At 48.7% G+C, this 20,700-nt stretch overlaps 1 protein-coding gene across 1 annotated transcript; it reads right to left on the reverse strand.

Moving 5' to 3' along the window:
- Positions 1 to 7,056: 7,056 nt before the first annotated feature.
- RIPPLY1 (ripply transcriptional repressor 1) lies at positions 7,057 to 9,610 on the reverse strand (the record flags this gene model as incomplete). The annotated part of the gene is made up of 4 exons (XM_079910999.1): positions 7,057 to 7,303; positions 7,841 to 7,905; positions 8,542 to 8,596; positions 9,468 to 9,610. The coding sequence occupies 4 exons, from the start codon at positions 9,608 to 9,610 to the stop codon at positions 7,057 to 7,059; spliced, it is 510 nt and encodes a 169-aa protein (XP_079767125.1).
- Positions 9,611 to 20,700: the final 11,090 nt, after the last annotated feature.

Consider the following 20,700-nt stretch of genomic DNA (forward strand, 5'->3'; position numbering starts at 1 on the left):
TAATGACAGAGTGAGGAGCAAGTGACAGCAGAAACAAAATCAGTGCCACTCAGAGATCCAATGCTCCAGGAGGAAGTAACAAGATTCCCCTCATATCAGAAACAAGCTTGCCAGGGTTTCCAAGTAACATAGGGCCTGAGGAGGAGGTCTTTGGGCTCAATGATCTGTTACCCCAGTAGGGCTTGTGCTGCTGCCAGTGTCTCAGAATGAGAGGAGCCCTGCCTCCGGTACTGACACTCGGGCATGCATTCTCTACCCCCCAGAGTCATGTCAAACGACACCAAAAGCTATTATCATACTGCTTCCCTTAGTGCCTGCACACAGGTGCTGCCATTGGGACCCACACTGATGACACATATCAACACCTCCCAATCTTTGTACTGACTCAGGGCAGAGTTGCCCTTCTGAGCCCCTGATGGCTCTGTCCAACATGAGATGAGTGGCTAAATCAAGTTGGCTGTGAGTACAGGACAGCAGTTAATTTCTCAGCAGTGCCCACAGCTTGGCTGGGGAGATAATGTTCATCTCTCCTCAAATCTGTCATCTGACATTTAATTGTATTATTGGTATGTGTTGGAGATGTGGTTATCTTGGGTCACCAGTCCTAGTAACTTGCTGTCATTTCTTTTAGGAAAATAACATAGTTTGACAGTTTATTGGAGATACCCTGGCCTCAGTAGAAGCAGGAAACCTGTTGTCAGAGTGCAGTGATGTGGCTACCAAACAATAAAGCTGTACCCTGGGTTATAGACACGTCCCGTTTAGCCGGAGCTCAAGGCCCTGGACGATTGCAAGCGTTGGTGGAAAAACCCTGGACTCAGCATAAGATTCGGGGGTCCAGTCTTGGCTCCTGTACTGACTTGCCGTGCAACCCTGAGCCAATCACTTCTCTTCCCACCATATTCAATTTCCTCGTTGAAAAATGGGAATATCTCATGGAGCGTAGTAAGAGACTCAAATGAGATCATGGAAGCCAAGCTGCTCTGAAGTGCAGAAAGAGCCCAGCATGTGTGTAAAACAAGCTTACTAACATTCACAGGATAGTGAAGGACAAAGATGTACAGTCCAAGGTACTTGAAAGTATCCCTGGAGAAAAGCAAGTGTCTTAGCCCATGTCTCGCCCACAAGCCTTAGGTAAGTGTTGACAGCACTTCCCTCGGCAAGACAGCAGGCTTGGAGGCACCAGGGGAAGTCAAGAGGAGTCAAAGATGTAATTACTGAAATGACAGCATCTGTCAAAAAAGGAAAATGATTATATATATGCACACATTAGATATATATATACACACGCACCACACACACAGATGTATTATCTCATATCTGTAATGTGCCAAGTACTCTGCTAAGTGTTTTACATGTATTGTCTCATTTAATCCATACAATTACCCTGTTAAATTAGTATTATTATCATCCCTATCTTATAGATGAAGGAACTGAGGCTTACAGACTAATTTGCTATTTTGGCCGTCATCATTTAGCTAGAAAAAACCAGTATTTGAAACCCAGGTGTAGTGTGACTCCAGAGCCTGTTCCTATAACCACCGGGCACTAAATTGCTAGCCATAGAAGGTGCGTGGGCCTCCTATCCCTTGCCCGGTGCTGTCGGTCCAGGCTCAGTTTAGAGCTCAACCACTAGGGGGCGCTGCCTCCCCTGCTGTTAATGGACAGCGGTTGAATTGCTTAGGGACTTGTGGGAGCTGGCCGTTCTCTCCCAGGGGTGGAAGACTTCTGGAAGAACCCAGAGCCCGACTCCAGGTTGTTCATGGGTTCTCCCTCAACCCCTTTTCACACTTGGCCCCAAGCCCCAGATGTCCCCAATGATGGGGCTAGAAATGCCTTTGCATGACAGTTTATGTGCTTCTCTTCCATGTAGGCCACAGACCAGGTGAGCAGCCTGCCCTTATGAGACTCTCAAGGGGGATGAATAGAAAGGTAGCAGGAGCCAAGTGGTTAAGAGCCAGCACTCTGTAGCTACACAGTCCCGGGTCTCCCCCAGCTGCCCCACTTCCTGACCTCTCTGAGCCCCCATTTCCTATCTGTAGGCATGAGGATAGCACCCCGACCGTGCTGGGATTTGATGAGCCTTGATCGGGATAAAGCATGTGTGGTGCCGACTCAGTGCCTGGAGCATCTCTGGAGAGCTGGGCCGCTGGTAGTTTCTCCTTCTGGGCCCAGACCCTTCAGCCAGAAGGAAGCTCACCCAGCCAGGGCCCGGTCCACACACAGAGGCTACACAGCGCTGAGGGGCGGGAACAGAAGTCCCTCATCCGCCCCTGACCTCTGGTAGCCCTGTGCCCCAAAGAGCCCAGGCTGCGTGAAAGGCTGCCACTGCCCAGCAGGAGGCCCCCAAATATCCCTCCCTCGGTGACACCTTTCAGGGGCCCTCAGCTCTTCATGGCCCAGAATTGTTCCTAATGTCTGAGTCACTTCCCTCCAGCTGGAATTGAAACCTTTTCTTTCCTGCCCTCCCACAAATTTAATCCTTCACCAAGCCCTGTAGATTCCAACTCCTGAAAGCCCTGGGGCTCTGGAGTGAGACAGACCTGAGTACTGGTCCTGCTGCTTATCACTGGTGTAACCTGGGCAAATGCTGTAATCTCTCCAATCTTGGCTTAGCCACTGATTCATGGTGCAACCTCGAGCAGATTCCTTTACCTCTCTGGACCTCAGTTTTCTCATCTATAAAATGGGGATAATAATAGTACTTATGTCTCAGGGTTGTTGTAAGGATTAAATGAGGTAATAATGTAAAGGGCCTGGCACTTAGAAGGGGCCATGCTCCTAGTAACCTCCATGCAAACACACAAACCCAGGGACAAAAACCTAACTCTTAGTTTTCTCCTTCATAAAGGGGCATAATAACGGTGTCGCTCTCCGAGGATTGTTGCGATCATAGTACTGTAGGAGATCATGGGGGTAATGTGAGCAGTGAGTGCCTGGCAGAGGGTGTGGCTACCACTTCCTGAGGACTCGCTCTTTGCCAGGTTTTCTACCTGGGTTTGTGTGCTTGCCTGGAGGTTGCTACAGGACTTGCCAGCTGGGGAGTAAACCCAAAACATAGTAACCAACACCAGGCCCCCGATAGGTCCAATCAGTGAACTCAGGCCACCTAACAACTTTGTTCGGGAGGATTCACCACCATTTTACAGCAGGGGCCTGGAGCGGAGAGGAGACAAACTGCCCACTAGATAACCACACAGGTACAGTCTGTGGGGAGGGGAGAGAGGAGGGGGTTGGTAACAACCACTGGGGTCGGGGAGGCGACCTTCCTTGCCCAGAGAAAGGGGAGAAAATAGGCAACTCTTTTCATGAGCATGTGCAGCGTGTGTGTGTGTGTGTGTGTGTGTGTGTGTGTGTGTGTTATAATCAGGGACGACAGAGATGGAGGTGAGAGGGTTGAGAGCACAGAGCTGACCTTGACACCTGAGGGGAGTGGGTCTATGGAGAGAACCAACAGTGGCAGATATGGTATTTGAACCCAGGTACATCTGCCTCCAAAGCCCATGTTATTAATCACTACAATATTAATGCCTGGCACAGAGTAGGTGCTCAATAAATATTTGTTTAATGAAGGAATTTATACTGCTGCCTCTTTCTGGAAAGTTTTCTCTCTCCATCTCTACCTGAGCCCATTCTTCAAGGCCCAGCTCAAATGAAGTCTCACACTCAACCGATTCGCCCTCTTTCCGTTGCTATGGGGTGGGGGAAACGGGAGGCAGCAGTGCTGGGATGAGGAAGTATGGGGCACTAGGATGGGCCAGCTAGGGTGAAGCCAGAGGAAGGACTCAGTTTTGCAAAGATTATTTTTCCCCCTGAGTTTGTGCACTGGATCTGAAGTTGCTACAAGGACTGGATACACCCATAACAAGGTAATTCACACTGGGCTCTGATTAGTCAGAACGGTGAATTCCAATCACTTAGCAACCATATCTGGGGAAGAGGATTGGAAGCCATTTCAGGGCAGGGGACTGGGAGGAAAATGAAACAAAATGGCTACCACTGACCAAGGCACATGCGCAGTACAGGGGAGGGGGGGAAGTCAGAAGAGCTCATTCTGAGTTAAGAATTACTGCTCCAAGGGTTTTAGGGTGTTTAAGCCACTGGGGATTTAAGGATTTGTAATTCTATGCTATATAATACCCTAAAACCAAGGATATTGGGATTCCAAGGATTTTAAACCTCTACTACCTATGGTACAAGGACTCGAGCAATTTCTGAGATATGAAATGCTCAAATGAAATGAAATGCTGGGAGCTTAGGACACAAAACAAGGATTTTAAACGGAACGCTGGACATGTGGACATGTTAAAATACTAATCCCTCTTTGACTTCAAATCAATCTTGGTTTAACCCTTAGGATAGTGGTTTCCAAATAGTCTTCCTCACAATCTAGGGATCTCTGAAGGTGCCTCACAGAAAGGGGGTGGAGAGAGTTCGTTTACAGAGAGAGGACACCAAGGTAGGAATTCTTTTTTATTTTTTAAATTTGTTTTTTATACAGCAGGTTCTTATTAGTTACCTATTTTATACCTTTTAGTGCATATATGTCAATCCCAATCCCCCAATTCATCCCGCCACCCAAGGTAGGAATTCTGTGTCTGCCACTGTGGCTCCGGCCAGGGCAGCGCCATCTTTATTTGGTTGGTATGTTGGCTTTCTGCATTCAATTCAAAAGAAGGGTGTTCCTGCTGAAGCACAAAAAATAAGTTGAAGCCACATTTGGCCTCTGTTTCTTTTTTTGTTTGTTTAATGGGGGACAAACACTACAAAGATGCTGTGACTGGTAAACCATCAAATGGTGCCAAGGAGCTCAGGTGGAGATGACCGATAAATCAGTCGTTAGTTGAACAAAAACCAGTCATTAGCTGACTCTAGCCTACTAATTCATTTCTGTTATAAAATTAATAATAACCACTACTACAACTATGATTACTATGAATACTACCACTTATTATTTGCTTTTACTATGTGCCAGGAGTTGTGCTAATTACTTTGCATATATTATCTCACTGAGAGGAAGTATCATGACTTTCCCCATTTTACAGATGAGGAGAGGGGTTCAGAGTGGATAAGTAACTTGCCCAAGGTCATACAGCTAGCACATGGTAAATTCCACTTTACCTGCAAGCAGAAACAGAATGGCCTAAAGGAATGAAAGTGATCAAAGGTCAACTGCCTGGCAGCCTTAATTAAGGAACAAGGTTAAATTCTGACCAATAGGCGGCACCAGTGTGTGAGTTTGGTGGCCTGTTTAAGGCTGTGTCCAATTCAGGGAAGTCCCAGTGAGGGCTCAGAACTGAAGCAGCCTGTCTTAAGCTGAGAGAGGAGAGAAAGAGAGATGGCCAGCGTTTCGCTACTGAATCAGATAATGCTACCCTGTCCTGTCCGTAGCTCAGCAAAGATACGGGAAGCCAGCAAGTGGGGGGACAGAGCTCGTTCTACCAAGAACTGCTTTAGGAAGACCTGAGAATCTTTTTCCTTCAACATTTCCTGGGCACCTCCCTTGTGCCAGGCAGTGTGCTGTGCAAAGAAGTCGCGTAGGGATATCAAACACAGTCCCATCTCACTGCACAGAAAGGGAGGTAGATGCTATGGTAGATGAGGTACTGAATGATGGGGACACCCAGCCTGGGCTTGGGGGTCTGGGGAGGCTTCTCACAGGAGACGTGTCTGAGCTAGTCCTGTTGCATGCATGAGAGCTTATCAGATACAAAAGTGGAAAAGCATTCCAGACAGAGGATTAAAGCCACAGAGGGATTATAAAGCATGACACATTCAAAGACAGGCAGCATGAGCTTCGAGTGTTGAGATAGGAATCTGAAGAGATAGGCAAGAACCAGGTAATTGAAAGGCCTAGAATATCAAGTTGAGGACTTGATTTGTGAATGTCTGAGTAGAGAAGCTATGGATTCTCAAGAGGACCTGTGATTTTAAAAAAAAAAAGTCCAACTGTTGGTGAGGCAATGAAAAGCCATGATAGGGCTTTAAGGAGGGGGCACAACGTGGTCTGATCTGGTGGCCAGTGTAGAGGATGAATTGCAGAGGGAAAAGGAAGGCTGATTGGGGCAGGGGTGGGCCTGAGGGCCTGAGCTGTGGCAGATACCAAGGGACTTGAGAAGGTAAAATTGATAGGACTTAGTAGCCTCCCAAGGCCCCTCCCCACAGGCACAGGCTCATAACCAAGGCTGCACCTCTCACCTCTTCTCCCAGCCCCAGCCCTGCTTCCGACATTTAAGCTGCCCTCTGGGGGCCTTTTTGTTCCCTTTCCAAGCTGTCTTTGAGGTTTAATCAAGCCTGATTGCACAAGCTGACGAAGAGGGCCTGGCTCCATGTTGGGCCTCCCGCGGTACATTCCCATGAAGAAGGATCTGTCAACTGACCTCAGGTAGAGCAATGAAGTGGCCTTGAGCTGGTGTCTGACCCTCTCCCCAGGGGTTCACAACGCGGGCAGAGTTCAGTTAAGAAATCAGTCCAGTTCCAGGAAAAAAGGTAAACATCATCTAGTTTATTTTTCTCCTGATTCATCTCATGCCAACACACAGACCCCAGTAGACAAGGGCCAAAAGGGGGGAGGTCCCCAAAACAAGTTGAGTTTTTCGATGTCCCCTTCCTTTCCTGCAAGTTCCATCAGAAAGGCACCCCAGCTGTGCTTGCATCTGGTGTTGGTATCGTATCCATGGAGGTGAAGCCAGAAGTCAGGCTTTCCATGGGGAGACAGGAGTATGTGGCCACGTAGAAGGCTGGGGGGTCAAAAAGCCCTGAAGAGTGACAGTTCCCCTCTGCGTGGCAATGCTCTGTCCTCATCTGCTCCCTGGGGGCTTCAGAAAGCAAGTCTTCCTTCCCCTAGGCTTCCTAGGACGCTCTCACTGGCAACACAACAGCAACCCAGTGAGATGCCAGAGGCCTGGGCTCGCAGGCCTGTTGAGTATAGCCAGGGTGAGCCGGTGTCTTGAGGACCCAACTTTCAATCCAGAGAGCTGTGCCTGGAGATTCCTGGCTAATCGATGCCCTGAAGCCTTGCCAGGCATACCGGACCCCAATTAGACTCTGACTGGCTCAATTGGGACAGGTCAGGAGCAGGGAGGAAGAGGGAGCTGAGGCCCTGTGCGGCGCTGGCCCTGGCGCCTTCACACACCCTTCTGGCCCTTTTTCATCTGCTTCCTCCTCCTCTTCTTTGTCCTCCTCCTCCTCACTGGCTGAGTCCTCATAGAGGTTGATGGTTGCCTGGACAGGGAAGTTCTGCAGTAAAATCTCCCCATCGCTGTACAGGTAGTCAAAGGAACGGGATTTAGGCCAGAAGAGCCTGTGGACAGAGGAGAAACACGGCCCCCACTTAGGGCGCATATGTGCAGAGGGGTCAGTAGGGCCAAGAAGGAAGCCAGCCCGTAAACCCCTTCTACCTGCAGTAATGGGATGAGAGGGAAAAGAAGAAAGGGTGCTTTGTAACAGAACCTTCTGGATTGTTACAAAATGGCTCCAGACAGGAAGGTCCATAGCTCATAGCTGTGGGGAGCCCCAGCCCCGGCATGTATCAGTCCTGACACTGATCCCACCGCCCACCTCTGAAGGCCTCCCGCCAAGCATTCTCTAGCCCTGTGTCCTCCATCTCCTACTAAGGCTTTCTTCACTGACCCCTCCATAGGGACTTAGGGGTCATTGACAATGACCCCAGGGAAGGCAACCTTGGCCAAGTCCCTTAACCTCTCTGGGCTTCTGTTTCCTGGTCTATGAAATAGTGATCATAGCAGTGCCTCCCTCCTCCTGCCTCACAGGGCTGTTGTGAGGATTCAAAGGGCAAATGGATCTATGTCAAGTTCCAAGTCTGGTGCCAGAAGCTTACCTGACAGGGTGATGGAACTCAGAGTCAACCTTGGTGACCTCGGCACCTGTTGCCCCACCGGCAGCCTGTCCAAAGCAAAAGCTAGCATGTGGCTCAAAGTGCATGGCCAGATAACTGCCTCTTCCGTATCAGGGGTCAGCAACCTGTAGGTAAGATGGTCTAGAAGAGACCTCAGACATCTCTGGGGTCCAGTCCCCACCCCCCCAGTAAGGGGGTCTGTCCTGGTTCTAGCTGAACAACAAGTGGACAGAGTCCAGGGGGTTGTTTGCTTTCCTGCCCCTGTTCTAACACCTGTTTGGAGACCGTCCAGGGGACAGAGTCCTACTGGAGCAGACAAGACGCAGGGGCGGAGTGGAGGTGGGCGAGAGCACCGGGGTTGGGTGCCAGGAGACCGGGACGCTAGTGCCAGCTGCACCGCGGACGTGCTGTGGAGCCTGCCCTCATCCCTCCCGCACTCTGGACCTCAGGCTCTTCATCTTCTAAATTACCCAGAAACCTCAGCTCCGCCTTCCTCCCAGAGCTGTTGTGGGAATCAAAAGTGGGCAAGGCTGGGAAGGTGCTTTCCGGGGACTGCAGCCCTGGACAGAGGTCGGGGGCTCTCTGGGAAGGGACCAGTTCAGCGTGCCTGAACGTGGTCATGTGTGTGTGCACGAACACATGGAACAGGGGCTCAAACTCACCAAATCCACAGGTTTCCTCACCTGCCTTGGTAGGTCATTTGTAGAGGAGAGCCAGGGTCTCCAAAGACAAGCTCCTCTAGGACAAAGGGGAGAGATCAGCTGGTGGAGGGAGAAGAGACGGGGCTCCCTGAGATAACAAAAGAGGCCTGCCAAAGACGTGGCTCGGACTCCATCTCCTTCAGGAAGCATTTCTTAAGGACCCTGAGTCCAGGTCAGGACAGATGCCCCTCCTCTCTGCTTCCACAGTGTTATCACACTGTTCGGTGATTATCTGTTTACTCGCCTTAGAGCTTCTTAAGGGCAGATTTATGTTCAATCATATCTGAATCCCCAACACCTAGCGTAATGCCTGGTACACGGTAGGTGTTTCTGTAAATGTTTGGTGAACGGTAAATGTTTGGAGGAATGAATGAGGGGTGGGTGAAAACTATCTTGCCCCTGCTCCAGGAAGTAGAGCTCACAGTTCTACCCTCTTCCTGGGCTGGGGAAAGGGGCCAAAAATATTTCTGGGTCCACTGCTTCCCCACTACCTTTTCCTGCCAAAGGTAGGAAAAGAGCAAATGGAAATCTTATGGGGTGGTTAGGAAAGAGACGGTCCTTCAGTCACAGACCTCTGGGGACTTTGGACCTCTTTCCCCTCTCTGCAGCCTAGGTCATGTTCAACCCACATTTCATGGCAATCTCCCCCTTTGCCCCTCGGTGGACTGGGCGACTTGGCCCATGAGGGCCTGGCTGCTTGGCTTTCAGCTTTGGCAATGCCCACTGTCCCCAAGTCCCCTCCTGCCAGCCGGAAGGATTAGTGACATGAAGAGCCAGTTGAGATATTGGCGCCTGAGATGGGGAGGGGGCACAGAGAACAGGGGTGCCCTGGACATCTCATTTCCTTTCCTCTCCCAGGAACCTCACTAAGACTGAGTTCAAATTGCCAAGGGCCAAGTTCCACTTACCGTTCACTTCTGTCTACTTCTTGTCTAGAGGAGAGAAGGGGCGATGGGTTTCCCAGGCCAGGGAGCGCCAGGGGGCCTTGTGCTAGGGCTGGGGCTGAGGCCGGGGCCAGGGCCGGGGCTGGGGCGCGAGCAGCAGGGTCCATCCTTAGGGTGTCACGGCCAGGCAGGCTGTGGGGTCCTCCTATTTCTCAGAATCTCCCGCACTCTTTTGGCTTTTCCTGGGAGACCCTTTTATAAGGCCTGCCTGGACTCATAAATTATTCAGGGCCGTGCAAGGATGGGCTCCCTGACGGGTAGGGGAGGGGAGGGGAATGAAGATATAGGAAAAGGGGCTCAGGGAGGGAGAACTGTGTCGCTGGGTGTGAAATCTCTCCCAGTTGAGTAAACAGAGAGTCAGTGGGGGGCAAGGGGTTCTCTTTACCTCCAAGTCAGAAAGGAAAACACAAAAGGGGCAAATCGCACACCGTTTGTGCAAATTCCCCAGGCAGTAGCAAGGCCTGAGGGGTGGGGAGGGAAGGAGGGAAGCTCGTTAGAAACCACAGAAAGTTCTCAGGCGCAGAGGGCAGGGTAGACAGGCCTTTAGCAAAGCTGGTTCCCAGTGAGAAGGCACAGCTGATCCGGCTAAGGCGAGTGAGGGACTCATGTTATTTCAGCTCAGACCCCAAATGGAGTTGCCAGGTGGACCTGATACGGGGTGACTTCCATTATGCATATCACCGGGGTTAAGGAAAAAAAGGAGGTTGTGGGTAGGACGGGTCCGGATGCCTGCGGGGGGGTGAACCTCAAGTCTTCTTTCCACGCCCTCCTGTTTACTGGTCAGTTCATTTGCAAAAGTGCCTGAATCCCCTCTCCAGCCTCAGCAGTCAGTGGTCCAGGAAAGGAGCGCGGGTGGCATTTCTAGGGTTTCCAGGTCAGAATCCGGATCTCAGAGCTCAGCTTCCAGTCGGGGCGCCAGGGTGCAAAGCTGCTGACCATCCCTGGCCCCGGGGCCTTGGCTCCCTCACATGTGAGAGAAGGATGCGAGCCCTGTGGTCCCAAAGGGCACCATCAGCCTGAACGCTCTGCGACGGGGGCTGGATAAATGGGTACTGACCCCGGGCAAGCCCAGCCGCTGAGCCACGGTCTCGGCCTCGGCCAGTCTTCTGGGTCTTTGCCAAAAAGTTTGCAGTTACAACTACTGGCAGGTTCCTTATGCATTAGAGGTCCGAAAATATGCCTCCTAACCTCAGTGTCGAGCACCGGCGCGGATTTATTTAGCTTCTTGGATATTCGTCACAGCCGGGTGTGTAATCGTCAAAAATTAGAGACCGCCTCAATGTCCAATAATAGGAAACCAGTTACGTTAATTAGAGGAAGTCCTTGTAACCGAGTACTAAGCAGGCACTCACAACCATGTTCTGGGAGGTATAATTATCGACACAGAATGTAAAAAAAAAAAAAAAATCAGATGCTAGAATAGTATGAATAATTTGATTCAAGGGCTCTTCATTTCTCTGTTCACCTACCCACTACCTTCACCCCACTTCAAATTCCAGCCCCACTGTGTTCTTTGCAGCAAAGGAAAATTGGAAACAAGCCAAATGTCTCACTTTAGAAAGCTGGTTAAATAAATCATTGAACGGTTATACAATTTTATATTAAAATTGGCTTGGTAGAGGATTGGGAAAAAGTTAATATATTGAAGAGTGAAAAAAAGAAACCTGTACAATATAACTTAGAGGATGATTCTGTTTTGGTAAGGAAAAAAAAAGATGTAGCATATACAGGAAAAAAAAAAGAGAGAGAGAGACTGGTTAGAAGAAAGGAGAAAGTTACAGTGGTCATTCCGGGGAGTGAGATTATGGTAGATTTTTACTTCCTTCTTTAGGCTTTTCTGAGTGTTTCTAAAAGTTCTGCAAGCCCTGATACTCCTTGGGTAATAAAAAGTAAAGACACATAAAAATAAAAAGAAAGAAAGAAAGAGATGCTTATCCACAGAGGAGAGAAAACTCCTGGGAAAATGACAGCCATTTTCAAATATGTGAGGATTAGACTGCAATGAGATTACACTTGTTCTGTGTGACTTCAAAGGTAGGGCTGAGGCCCATGGGTAGAAGCTACAGGGAGACACATTTTGGCTCAGTCAAAGGAAAACTTTGCAACAGTCCAGCCAACACCTAAACCAGAGAGCTGGCACTGTACTGGCCCTCAATAAACAGAGCTTTATTATATGCGGCGAAATGAGTGGAGCCTTGGGCTGGGCTAAGCTCTCTGCCCCTGAATTGTATAAGTGCAGGCTGGATCGCGGATCCTGGATCCTGGAGTGGAAAATCTAGAGGGTGGGGCAGGAGATAGTGAGCAGGGCTGCTGGGGAGCCCGAGTTTCTGTTAGTCTCTGAGGGTTCTTGCTAAATTTGCCTCCAGAAGATGAAAATGTGCTTGTATTGTGTCAATACAATGGTTCAGATGAGCGCCTGAGAGGGAACCAGGTTGAAGAGACTGGGCTGGAAGGAGATGGTATGTGAAGGAGAAAGAAGCAGACCTATTGTCACACCCGGGGATCTTTTTGATCTCTAGGTGGCCATGGACTCTGAAAACGGGCAGGAGCGGGGACAGAATGGGAGATGAGGTAGCTATTCCTCCAGAGCCCAGGGCTCATTCCCAACCAACCGTGAACTTGTGTTTATTCAGCCAGTCTTTCATGATCGGGGCTATCCAGCCCCTTCATTCCCCTGAGCAGCAATCCTCGGAGTTCCCCCCGCCTCACGCCAACTCTCTCATCCTTTCCCAGAGCCCAGGTAGCCTTCAGGCCTGTGTTCATGGATCTTTCTTCTCCCTACACAGCTGCTCTGTCTTAACTACCTCCTAAGAATTACCTCCATCTCATTCAGCTCGTGGGAGATGAAACCACTGGCCCCTCTTGGGGGCCTCTCCCCAGCCTGAAGGATTTAAGGCCTACAAGGGTTGCTGGGCAAAAATGGGAGCCTGGCTGTTCTCCATTGCCCTCAGCACGCAACAGGAGTGAGGTGGGCAGCAAGGGGGCAGGAAAGGTCTGGGACCACCAAAATGAAGCACTTCCTGTCAGGGCAATTACGATCCTACCTCTGTTTCCCCTAACAGCCTTACAGTGCCCCTGGGTTTTGTCGGTGATGGCTTTGCCAGAGCATCGAGAGGGCTGGGTACCTCCTCTGGGCCAGACGCTGCTGGGCATTGCCAGGCAAGAGAATGGTCTAGAAAGAGGAGCGGACACTGCCTCAAGGTTCTGACAGCCTAGGGAGGGAGACAAGACCTAGGGAGGGGGGAAGACTTGGTCAACCTCAGCCGGGCCTGCTACCCCTCCACCACCCTGAAGCATGTTCCCTTGTCGACTCCCCAGCTCCAGTCTCCACATTCCCTGGGCCACGTTCCAAACTTCCTTCAGCTCCTACCACGTTCCCGCCCCACCCTCTCCCCACAGAACAACCTCTGCTCCCACTTCCCTGAGAAAACAGAGGCTTTCAAGCGTGAATTACCTCAATGCCCTGCCCCCCATCCAAACCTGGTCTGCCTCCCCAACTTCCTTCCCCTCCAGCCCGCCCTTCTCAGGGGACGATGTGCCCCTCTCGTTAAAGGCTAATCTGTTCACCCGGGGGGCCGTGGCCTCATCCACCCTCCTTCTCTGGGGCCTTCCTCCAGGCCCTTCTCTTCAGGAAACTTCAGCTTCTTTATTCCAGCTCTTTCCCTGCTGATTATAAAGTGCCTGTCTCTGTCATCCCCCAGAACAAGGTCCCTCCTTCCCTAGATGTGTTCTCTTGCTCCCCTAACTTGCTCTCTCTCTCTCTCCATCTCTTTCTCTCTCTTCCCCTCCCTCCTTCCCTCTCTCTTTTCTTTCCTTCACCCTCAGAGTTGTTGAAAGTAGAGTCTATACTTTTCCCAACTTCCCATTTATATCTCAACCTACTCCAGTTTGGCCTCAGCCCCCATCCTCCTAGGGAAAGTGCACTACCAAAGGTCCCCACTGACCTCCTAATTGCCAAGTTCAATGATCTCTTTGAACTCTGGGTGGCCAAAGGCCCTGTCGTCCAAATCCTCATTTCTGAGGCTCTCCCTTCTCTTTTGGTCACTCTCTCCTGGTTTCCCTCCTACTTCTGGAACCATTCCCCTGGGTATCTTTTGCTGACCTCTCTTCCTCTGCTCAGTCCTCACATCTGTGGTTCTCAATTAGAGTCCACAAATGAGGCTGATACACAGTAATGTTTTCAGTAGGTCACAGCAAAATGGGAAAAACATCAAAGGTAGAGCTTTTCAAAAATCTCAATGTATTCAATTATAAAACATTGTCTTTTATTCTGACATTATGCCTTTCCTAATTTTGGGGTGGCAAAATATTCTCTTTCTTGAAACGATGGCAATGATGGATATTAATTTATTTCTTTAATGTCCCTACTTGGCAAAATAAAAGTGTTAGTTTCTCTATGTCAGTCCCATTCATGTTTATTCAACGAATGAAAAATTGACCCATATTTCCAGCCTGAAGTTTTCCTGATAGGTGTCTCAAACTCATTCCAAAACCAAACTGGTTTTGTTTCCCACAAACTTCCTCTGTACCTGCCTCGATAAGCAGCATCATATTGGCCCAGTCACTCAAGCTAAAAGCCCCATTGGTTGTAGTCTTCATCATTTCTCACGCTTGTCCTCTCTGAGCTCCCCACTCTCCTGGTTGTTTCTTCAATTATGGCCTCATCCGTCCTCTGTCACCTGGATGCTCGAAGCAGCTTCCAGATAGGCTCCCCCATCCTCGACTTGGCCTTTCTGATCCATCCTTCTCACAGCCACTCCAGTGATCTTTCTATAACACAGGACTGAGTATGCTTTTCCTGGGCTTAAACACTTCCAGTGATTCCCAATTGCCTATGGGAAAAGTCCAATCTCTTTTGTGTGGCAGTCGAAGCCCTTTGTTGCCTAAGCGCAGCCTTCTACCTCCAGTGCCCATCCTCCACTGCAGCTCCCCTTTAGAGACCTCCACTCTATAAACAGGTCATGCCTTGCACCTGTAATCATTTCATGGTTTAGAGATGCTGAAGGTCTCAATCCCACCCTGTATGCCACTTGTCACGGGGAACACTGTGGGTCACAACCAGTGGCAGAGCTCAAAATCGATTTAGTGGGTTGCAGACAGCATTTGACAAAATGAATGAATAGCAGATAGAAAAGTGAATCACATGGGGCAAGGGTATATGTTGCTCTGTGAAGCTGTTGCTTTAGCCAAATATCTAGATCTAGATTGAAAGATACACAAATGCATGTCCTGGATGACGCTTTAGAATCCGTTTCTTACTGTGGGTCCCAGTCATAACATTTGACTGCACTCAAGGGCCTAGATGTTATTCTGGGACTCATTTAACTAGTGCTGTTCATGTCAGAGTCCTTGCTCTCAAGATGGGTCCAGTCTCACTGGGGAGTGTAACAGGGGTCAGGAGAACAGGTGATGCCAGGGAGACCTCATGGAAGAGGGGTGATTGAGTGGGGCTGGGCTTATGTGGGCAGAGAGAAGGGGAAATGTAATCCTGGCACAGGAGTGGATAGTAAGAGGACAGAACATTTGTTAAACATTTATGTACAAGGCCCTGTTCTAAGCATTTTGCATGGATTCATTCAAGTCTCACAAACAACCCTGTGAAGAAGATACTATTTCTAGCCTCATTTATAGGTGAGATTAAGGTACTTGCCCAAGGTCACAGAACTACAAGTGACAAAGCTGGGATTTGAACTCGGGTAGTCTCTGTGCTCTTAAGCACTGAGCTGCACCCCCTGCCACTGGGGGCCGGTGCAGAAAGCAGGCCGAGCAGAGGAGAGGGAGAGCCTAGGCCAGCAGGAAACCGGAGGAGGACCTAAAATGCCAGGTTGAAAGGCCCAGAACAGGTTCTGCTCTCACCTCGGGAAAGGAGATCTTACTCGTTCTCTCCAGCGTCTGCTTCTTGAGCCAGGGTCCCTGGGGTTAAGGGCAGGAGGCCTAAAACCCAGAATGGGGGCCAAGTGGACGCAAGAAGCTAGGCAGGGCCGGCTCTAAGAGAGGAGGGAAGGGGACAATTCTCTTCCTACCCAAGCCTGTCCCCAAAGCAAAACTAGCAAATGGTGCCTGGGGCTTCTGCCCTCAAGTCCAAATGTCCCAAATGTGCCAAGTCTTGGGCCCAGCCCCTTGGGTGCCTGGGACAGGGGGGTCCCCTCTGGAGAACAGTTTGTTGCCGGGTCAGCTCTCCCCCTGCGCTTTTTGCCTCTTGGCCGCCATTTGAGCCAGGGCTGTGGCCCATGTGGTGCTGGGCTCTCTGGACAGAGCCCCTCGCAGCTCCCCATTTGCTCCTCGTTTGGACGGCAGGGGCCTAGAAAAACAGAGCGCTGAGGAGGCAGGAGGCGTGGGAGGGAGGGTGCCTGGGAAGGTCACTCCCTTCTCCATCAGATCCATCCAGCCCCATCCCTGGCTCCTCTGGCCAGACTCTCCAGCCTCTTCTCTGAGCCAGCTTCCTTTCCCAGCCTGACCTGAGGCCTGGGGAAGATGCAGCGATGCTGAGTTCTCAGTAGTGCATTCTCTTCTCTTTTATTTTTAGTCTTGGCATCCTGCAGATCCTGCCTAAGTAAACAACAGATACCGGTAACTAGCGCCAGATGTCTTCTTGGGAGGTGGAGCCTGACAAACTGGTAAGAATAACCAGCACCGCAACAAAAATAGTTAACATGTATTGAGCCCTTACGATGTGCCAGGCGCTGTGCTAAGCGCTTTATTGCTTTATTATTTCATTTACTCCTTGCGGAAACCCTATGAGGTAGGTACTATGATTCCTCCCATTTAAAGGCACGCAGGAAACTGAAGCACGGGAAGATTAAGTGACTTACCAAATAGCTAGTGAGGAACAGATCTGAGACTGGGATTCAAGTCTGTTTTGTTTCAGCGCTCTTTGAGATTTTAGAATCCAGCTGTGTGGAGAGTGTGGTCCATTTAGCAATTGCCCCGGGTGCCCCACTTCAAGGCCCGTGTGCTGCTATAGAGTTAAGCGGGTGGCAGAGGGGGCCAATGAAAGTGGGTGACTGGTGTCACAAGCTGAGCACATCTCCACCATAGCCATCACCAGTGCCCTGGGACTGGGCCTGATCCGTCCATGACACCACCTCTCGACTACAAAATAGGGACAACCCGAAGTTCTGTCCGTGCTTCCTTCGTGACAGCTCTGGACTCAGCCCTCACTAGTCATTGCTACAGAATGGTTTGGGTACCACACTAGCTCAGGTGCTTATCATCTAACGTCTATATTTTTGCAGTAGACCTTAAAGTGGAAAGGCTTGGGCTTTAGAGTTAGATGGACTTGGGAGTGTGTTCCAGCTCTAGCACTCAGCTGTGTGACCTGGGGCAAATAACTTAGCCTCTCATTTCTCAATTTCCCCATCTGTGAAATGAGATAGCAATGGCGCCTACCTCACAGGGTTGTAGTGAAGATTGAAGGAAAGAGTGTATAGATTGTCCAGCCTGACACATATTTAGGACAATATATGTTGGCTGTTATCGTTATTGTAATTATTCTGTTTTTCCCCTCTACCACTGTGGTTATTCAGAGCATAGGCTTTGGAAGCAGGCCTGGGTTGGAATCCCTCCTGTATAGTTTACCATCCAGGTGGCCTTGGGTAAGTTAACCAACCTCTCTGAGCCTCAGTTTCCTGGAGATGAAAACAATAGTACCCATCTCACAGGGCCTGAGTGAGGATGGAATGAAATACTGTAGGTAAATTGGTATTAATTCTTTTTGTCCCACACACTTTCAGGTGTTTTCTGCATACTTGGCCAGATTCAGCTTCCTAAAGTACAGCTTCCGTCCTGCTCACACATCGCATTGGCAACCCGTGACTGACAGAATAAGCCAGGCATTCACAGTGTTCCCTATAACTGCAGCCTCACTTCTGACTCCACCCAGCTTCCCCTCTCACTTCCAGCAGGCTTGTTACTACATTGGCCCTGCACATGATCATCTCTACCCCTGCCTAGGTCTGGAATGCCTTCTGTCTCCCCCATGTCTCAAATTCTACCTCTCCCTTCCAGGTCCTCCTTGAACCCACACTTACTCCAGGAAGCCTCCAAGAAATCTTAATATCTGCCTACTTCCGTGGCCTTATCATCTGAGTTCCCTTCTCAGATGTGAAGCAAGGTACCCTATTGAGGTGATCAGGGGAGGGGCCGTGGCTTTGTCATTGCTCCTCCCTCCCATCAGCACCCGGCACAGGACTGGGTACACCGCAGGCACTCATTCCATGTGAATGGAATGCCATTTGACACAGGGTAATTGGTCTGAGAAGACTAACAGATTCAGTCTAGCAGAGCCTTGGGGCTCTAGGGTAGGGTGACAAATAGCCGTGACAGGTGCAGGGGCCTGGATGGGTTTCGCTGTCAGTATTGTAAGACAGAGTATCCAAGATCGCAGGATGGGGAGTTTTAGAGGGTAGCTGTTGACTTGGCTGGGACAGCTCAGGAGCAAGGCAGGTTATTAGTAAGGAGCTGCATAGCAGAGGTCCTCGGGCAGGGGGAAGCTAGAAATTATCTTGAATCCAAAAATTCTCTCCTCTTTATTCCCAGCTGTCTGCTCTATTTGACAGAACATTTCTAAGCATGTTTAAGGTTTCATCTCCACGTCTCCTTTCCCTCTCCTTCCAGCCTTGGCCTAGACCAGCAGCCCTAAAAGTATGATCCAAAGACCCATCGGGGTCCCTCAGATTCCATCAGGGGGTTCAGTCAAAGCTACTTGATAATACTGAGACATTATTTGCAGTTTTCACTGTGTTGGCATTTGCACTGATGGAGCAAAAGCAACAGTGGGTCAAAGCACCTAAGCATGGATCAAAGTGGTGGCACCAAACTATATTCACGTTATTCTTCATCATCAATGTATTCCTGGTAGAAGAAATATCAGTTTCACTTAAGAATGTCTTGATTGAACAGTAAAGATGATTCATTTTTAATAAATCTCAACCCTTTGAGTACATGTTGTTTTTAATGGTCTGTGTGACAAATAGGAAGGATATATAAAGCACTTCTACTGCATACTGAAGTATGATGTTGGCATGAGGAAAAGCACTTGTTTGATTGAATTGCAAGCTAAACTAGCCAGTTTTTCATGGAACTTTTTTCTTTTTTTAACTTGAAAGAACAACTGACAGAAAAACTATGGTTATTCAGACTTGGATATTGGCCAGCATTTTGTTGAAAATGAATCAAAGTGAGCCTGTCATCGCAAGGCAAACAATTGATAGTATCTGTTGTCAATGATAAACTCTAAGCTTTCAAGTAAGAAGTAGAATTTTGGAAAACCTGTATCTATTACTGTAAGCTTGAGAATTTCTCAATACCCTAAGGAAATTTCTGATAAGATTAGTAGTGATATTAATGAATATGGGTTTTTATATTGTATAATCATGAAATGAGTCAACAATTGGAAAATCTGCATACATAACTGGGTGGACCAATATTTTCCAAATGACTAACGCATGATGTTACAAAATCATGGATAATAGATCCATTCAAAGTGCAAGTTAAGCCAATGGATTTTAATGTAACTGAGTACAAAAGGTTCACTGATGTGGTTTTAGATTCAACATCGCCAATAAACATTAAGAAATGACCACTTGTGAAGTTTAGGTGTAGTATCAAAGAAGAATATCCACAGTGTATTCGTTTTCTATTGCTGCCATAACAAGTTACCACAAACTTAACAACTTAATATGACACCTATTTATTATTTCACAGTCCAGGGTGTTTCACCTGAGTTCTCTGCTTAGTCGAGTTGTTGGCTGGGCTGGGCTGTTATCTGGAGGCCCTGGGGGGAAAAGGTGTGCTTCCAAGCACATTCAGAATGTTAGAAAAATTTAGTTCCTTCAGGTTGTAGGTCTGAGGTCCCTGTTGCCTTGCTGGCTGTCATCCAAAGGCCAGTCTCTGCTCCTAGAGGCTGCCCATCTTTTTTCTCATGTGGTCCCTTCCATGTTCAAACCATCAATGGCATGTCAAGTACTTCTCATGCATCCAGTCTCTCTGACTTCCTTTTCTGTCACTAGCCAGAGAAAGCAATCTGCTTTGAAAGGACTCATATGATTAGATTAGCCCACCTGGAGAATCTCTCCTTGCCAAATAACTAACATAATCATGGGAATGATAAACATCGTAAACACCCACTCTCAAAGGAGAGGAAATTTATACACAGGTGAGGGTCATTTGGGAGATCATTCTTAGAATTCTGCCTAAAAAGCTATTAAATAACCCCCTTTTCTAACTACATATCTTTGTTAAGCTAGATTTTCTTCATATATCAATGTTTTTAACCAAAACAACGTATTGCAGCAGATTGAATGCAAGAGTAGGTATGAGAATCCAGTTGCTTTTTATTCCGCCAGATAGTAAAGAGATTTGCAAAAATGTAATACAATGCCGGTTTTCTTGCTAACTTTTTTGTTCTGGAAAATAGTAATTTTTCATAAATATATGTTATTTTTAAAAAAAGTTTATTCATTTATTTTTGGCTGCGTTGGGCCTTCATTGCTGCGCGCGGGCTTTCTCTAGTTGCGGTCAGTGGCGGCTACTCTTCGTTGCAGTGCGCAGCCTGCTCATTGCGGTGGCTTTTGTTGCAGAGCACAGGCTCTAGGCACGTGGGCTTCAGTAGTTGTGGTACGTGGGCTCAGTAGTTGTGCTTAGCTGCTCCGTGGCATGTGGGATCTTCCTGGACCAGGGGTCGAACCCGTGTCCCCTGCATTGGCAGGCGAATTCTTAACCGCTGAGCCACCAGGGATGCCCCTATATGTTATTTTAACATGCAGTGGGTTTATCATTGTGATTTTAAATTAAAAAATAGTTTAAAAACTTTATCCATTTTAATTTCTAATATGTTAAATAACAATAGAGAGAATCCATAAAAAGGAGCCGTTTTGGAGTCTTTAATATTTTTTTAACTAGTACTTTTTATTTCTTTATTTTTGCGGTACGCGGGCCTCTCACTGTTGTGGCCTCTCCCGTGCGGAGCACAGGCTCCGGACGCGCAGGCTCAGCGGCCATGGCTCACAGGCCCAGCCGCTCCGCGGCATGTGGGATCTTCCCGGATCGGGGCATGAACCCGTGTCCCCTGCATCGGCAGGCGCACTCTCAACCACTGCACCACCAGGGAAGCCCTATTTCTTTATTTTTAAATTGACATACATGTTGTTTTATATTCTGTGTGACAAAATGTGAAAAGATACATAAAATTCACTCT

Source organism: Stenella coeruleoalba, assembly GCF_951394435.1.
Source record: "Stenella coeruleoalba genome assembly, chromosome: X".
Classification (NCBI taxonomy): domain Eukaryota; kingdom Metazoa; phylum Chordata; class Mammalia; order Artiodactyla; family Delphinidae; genus Stenella; species Stenella coeruleoalba.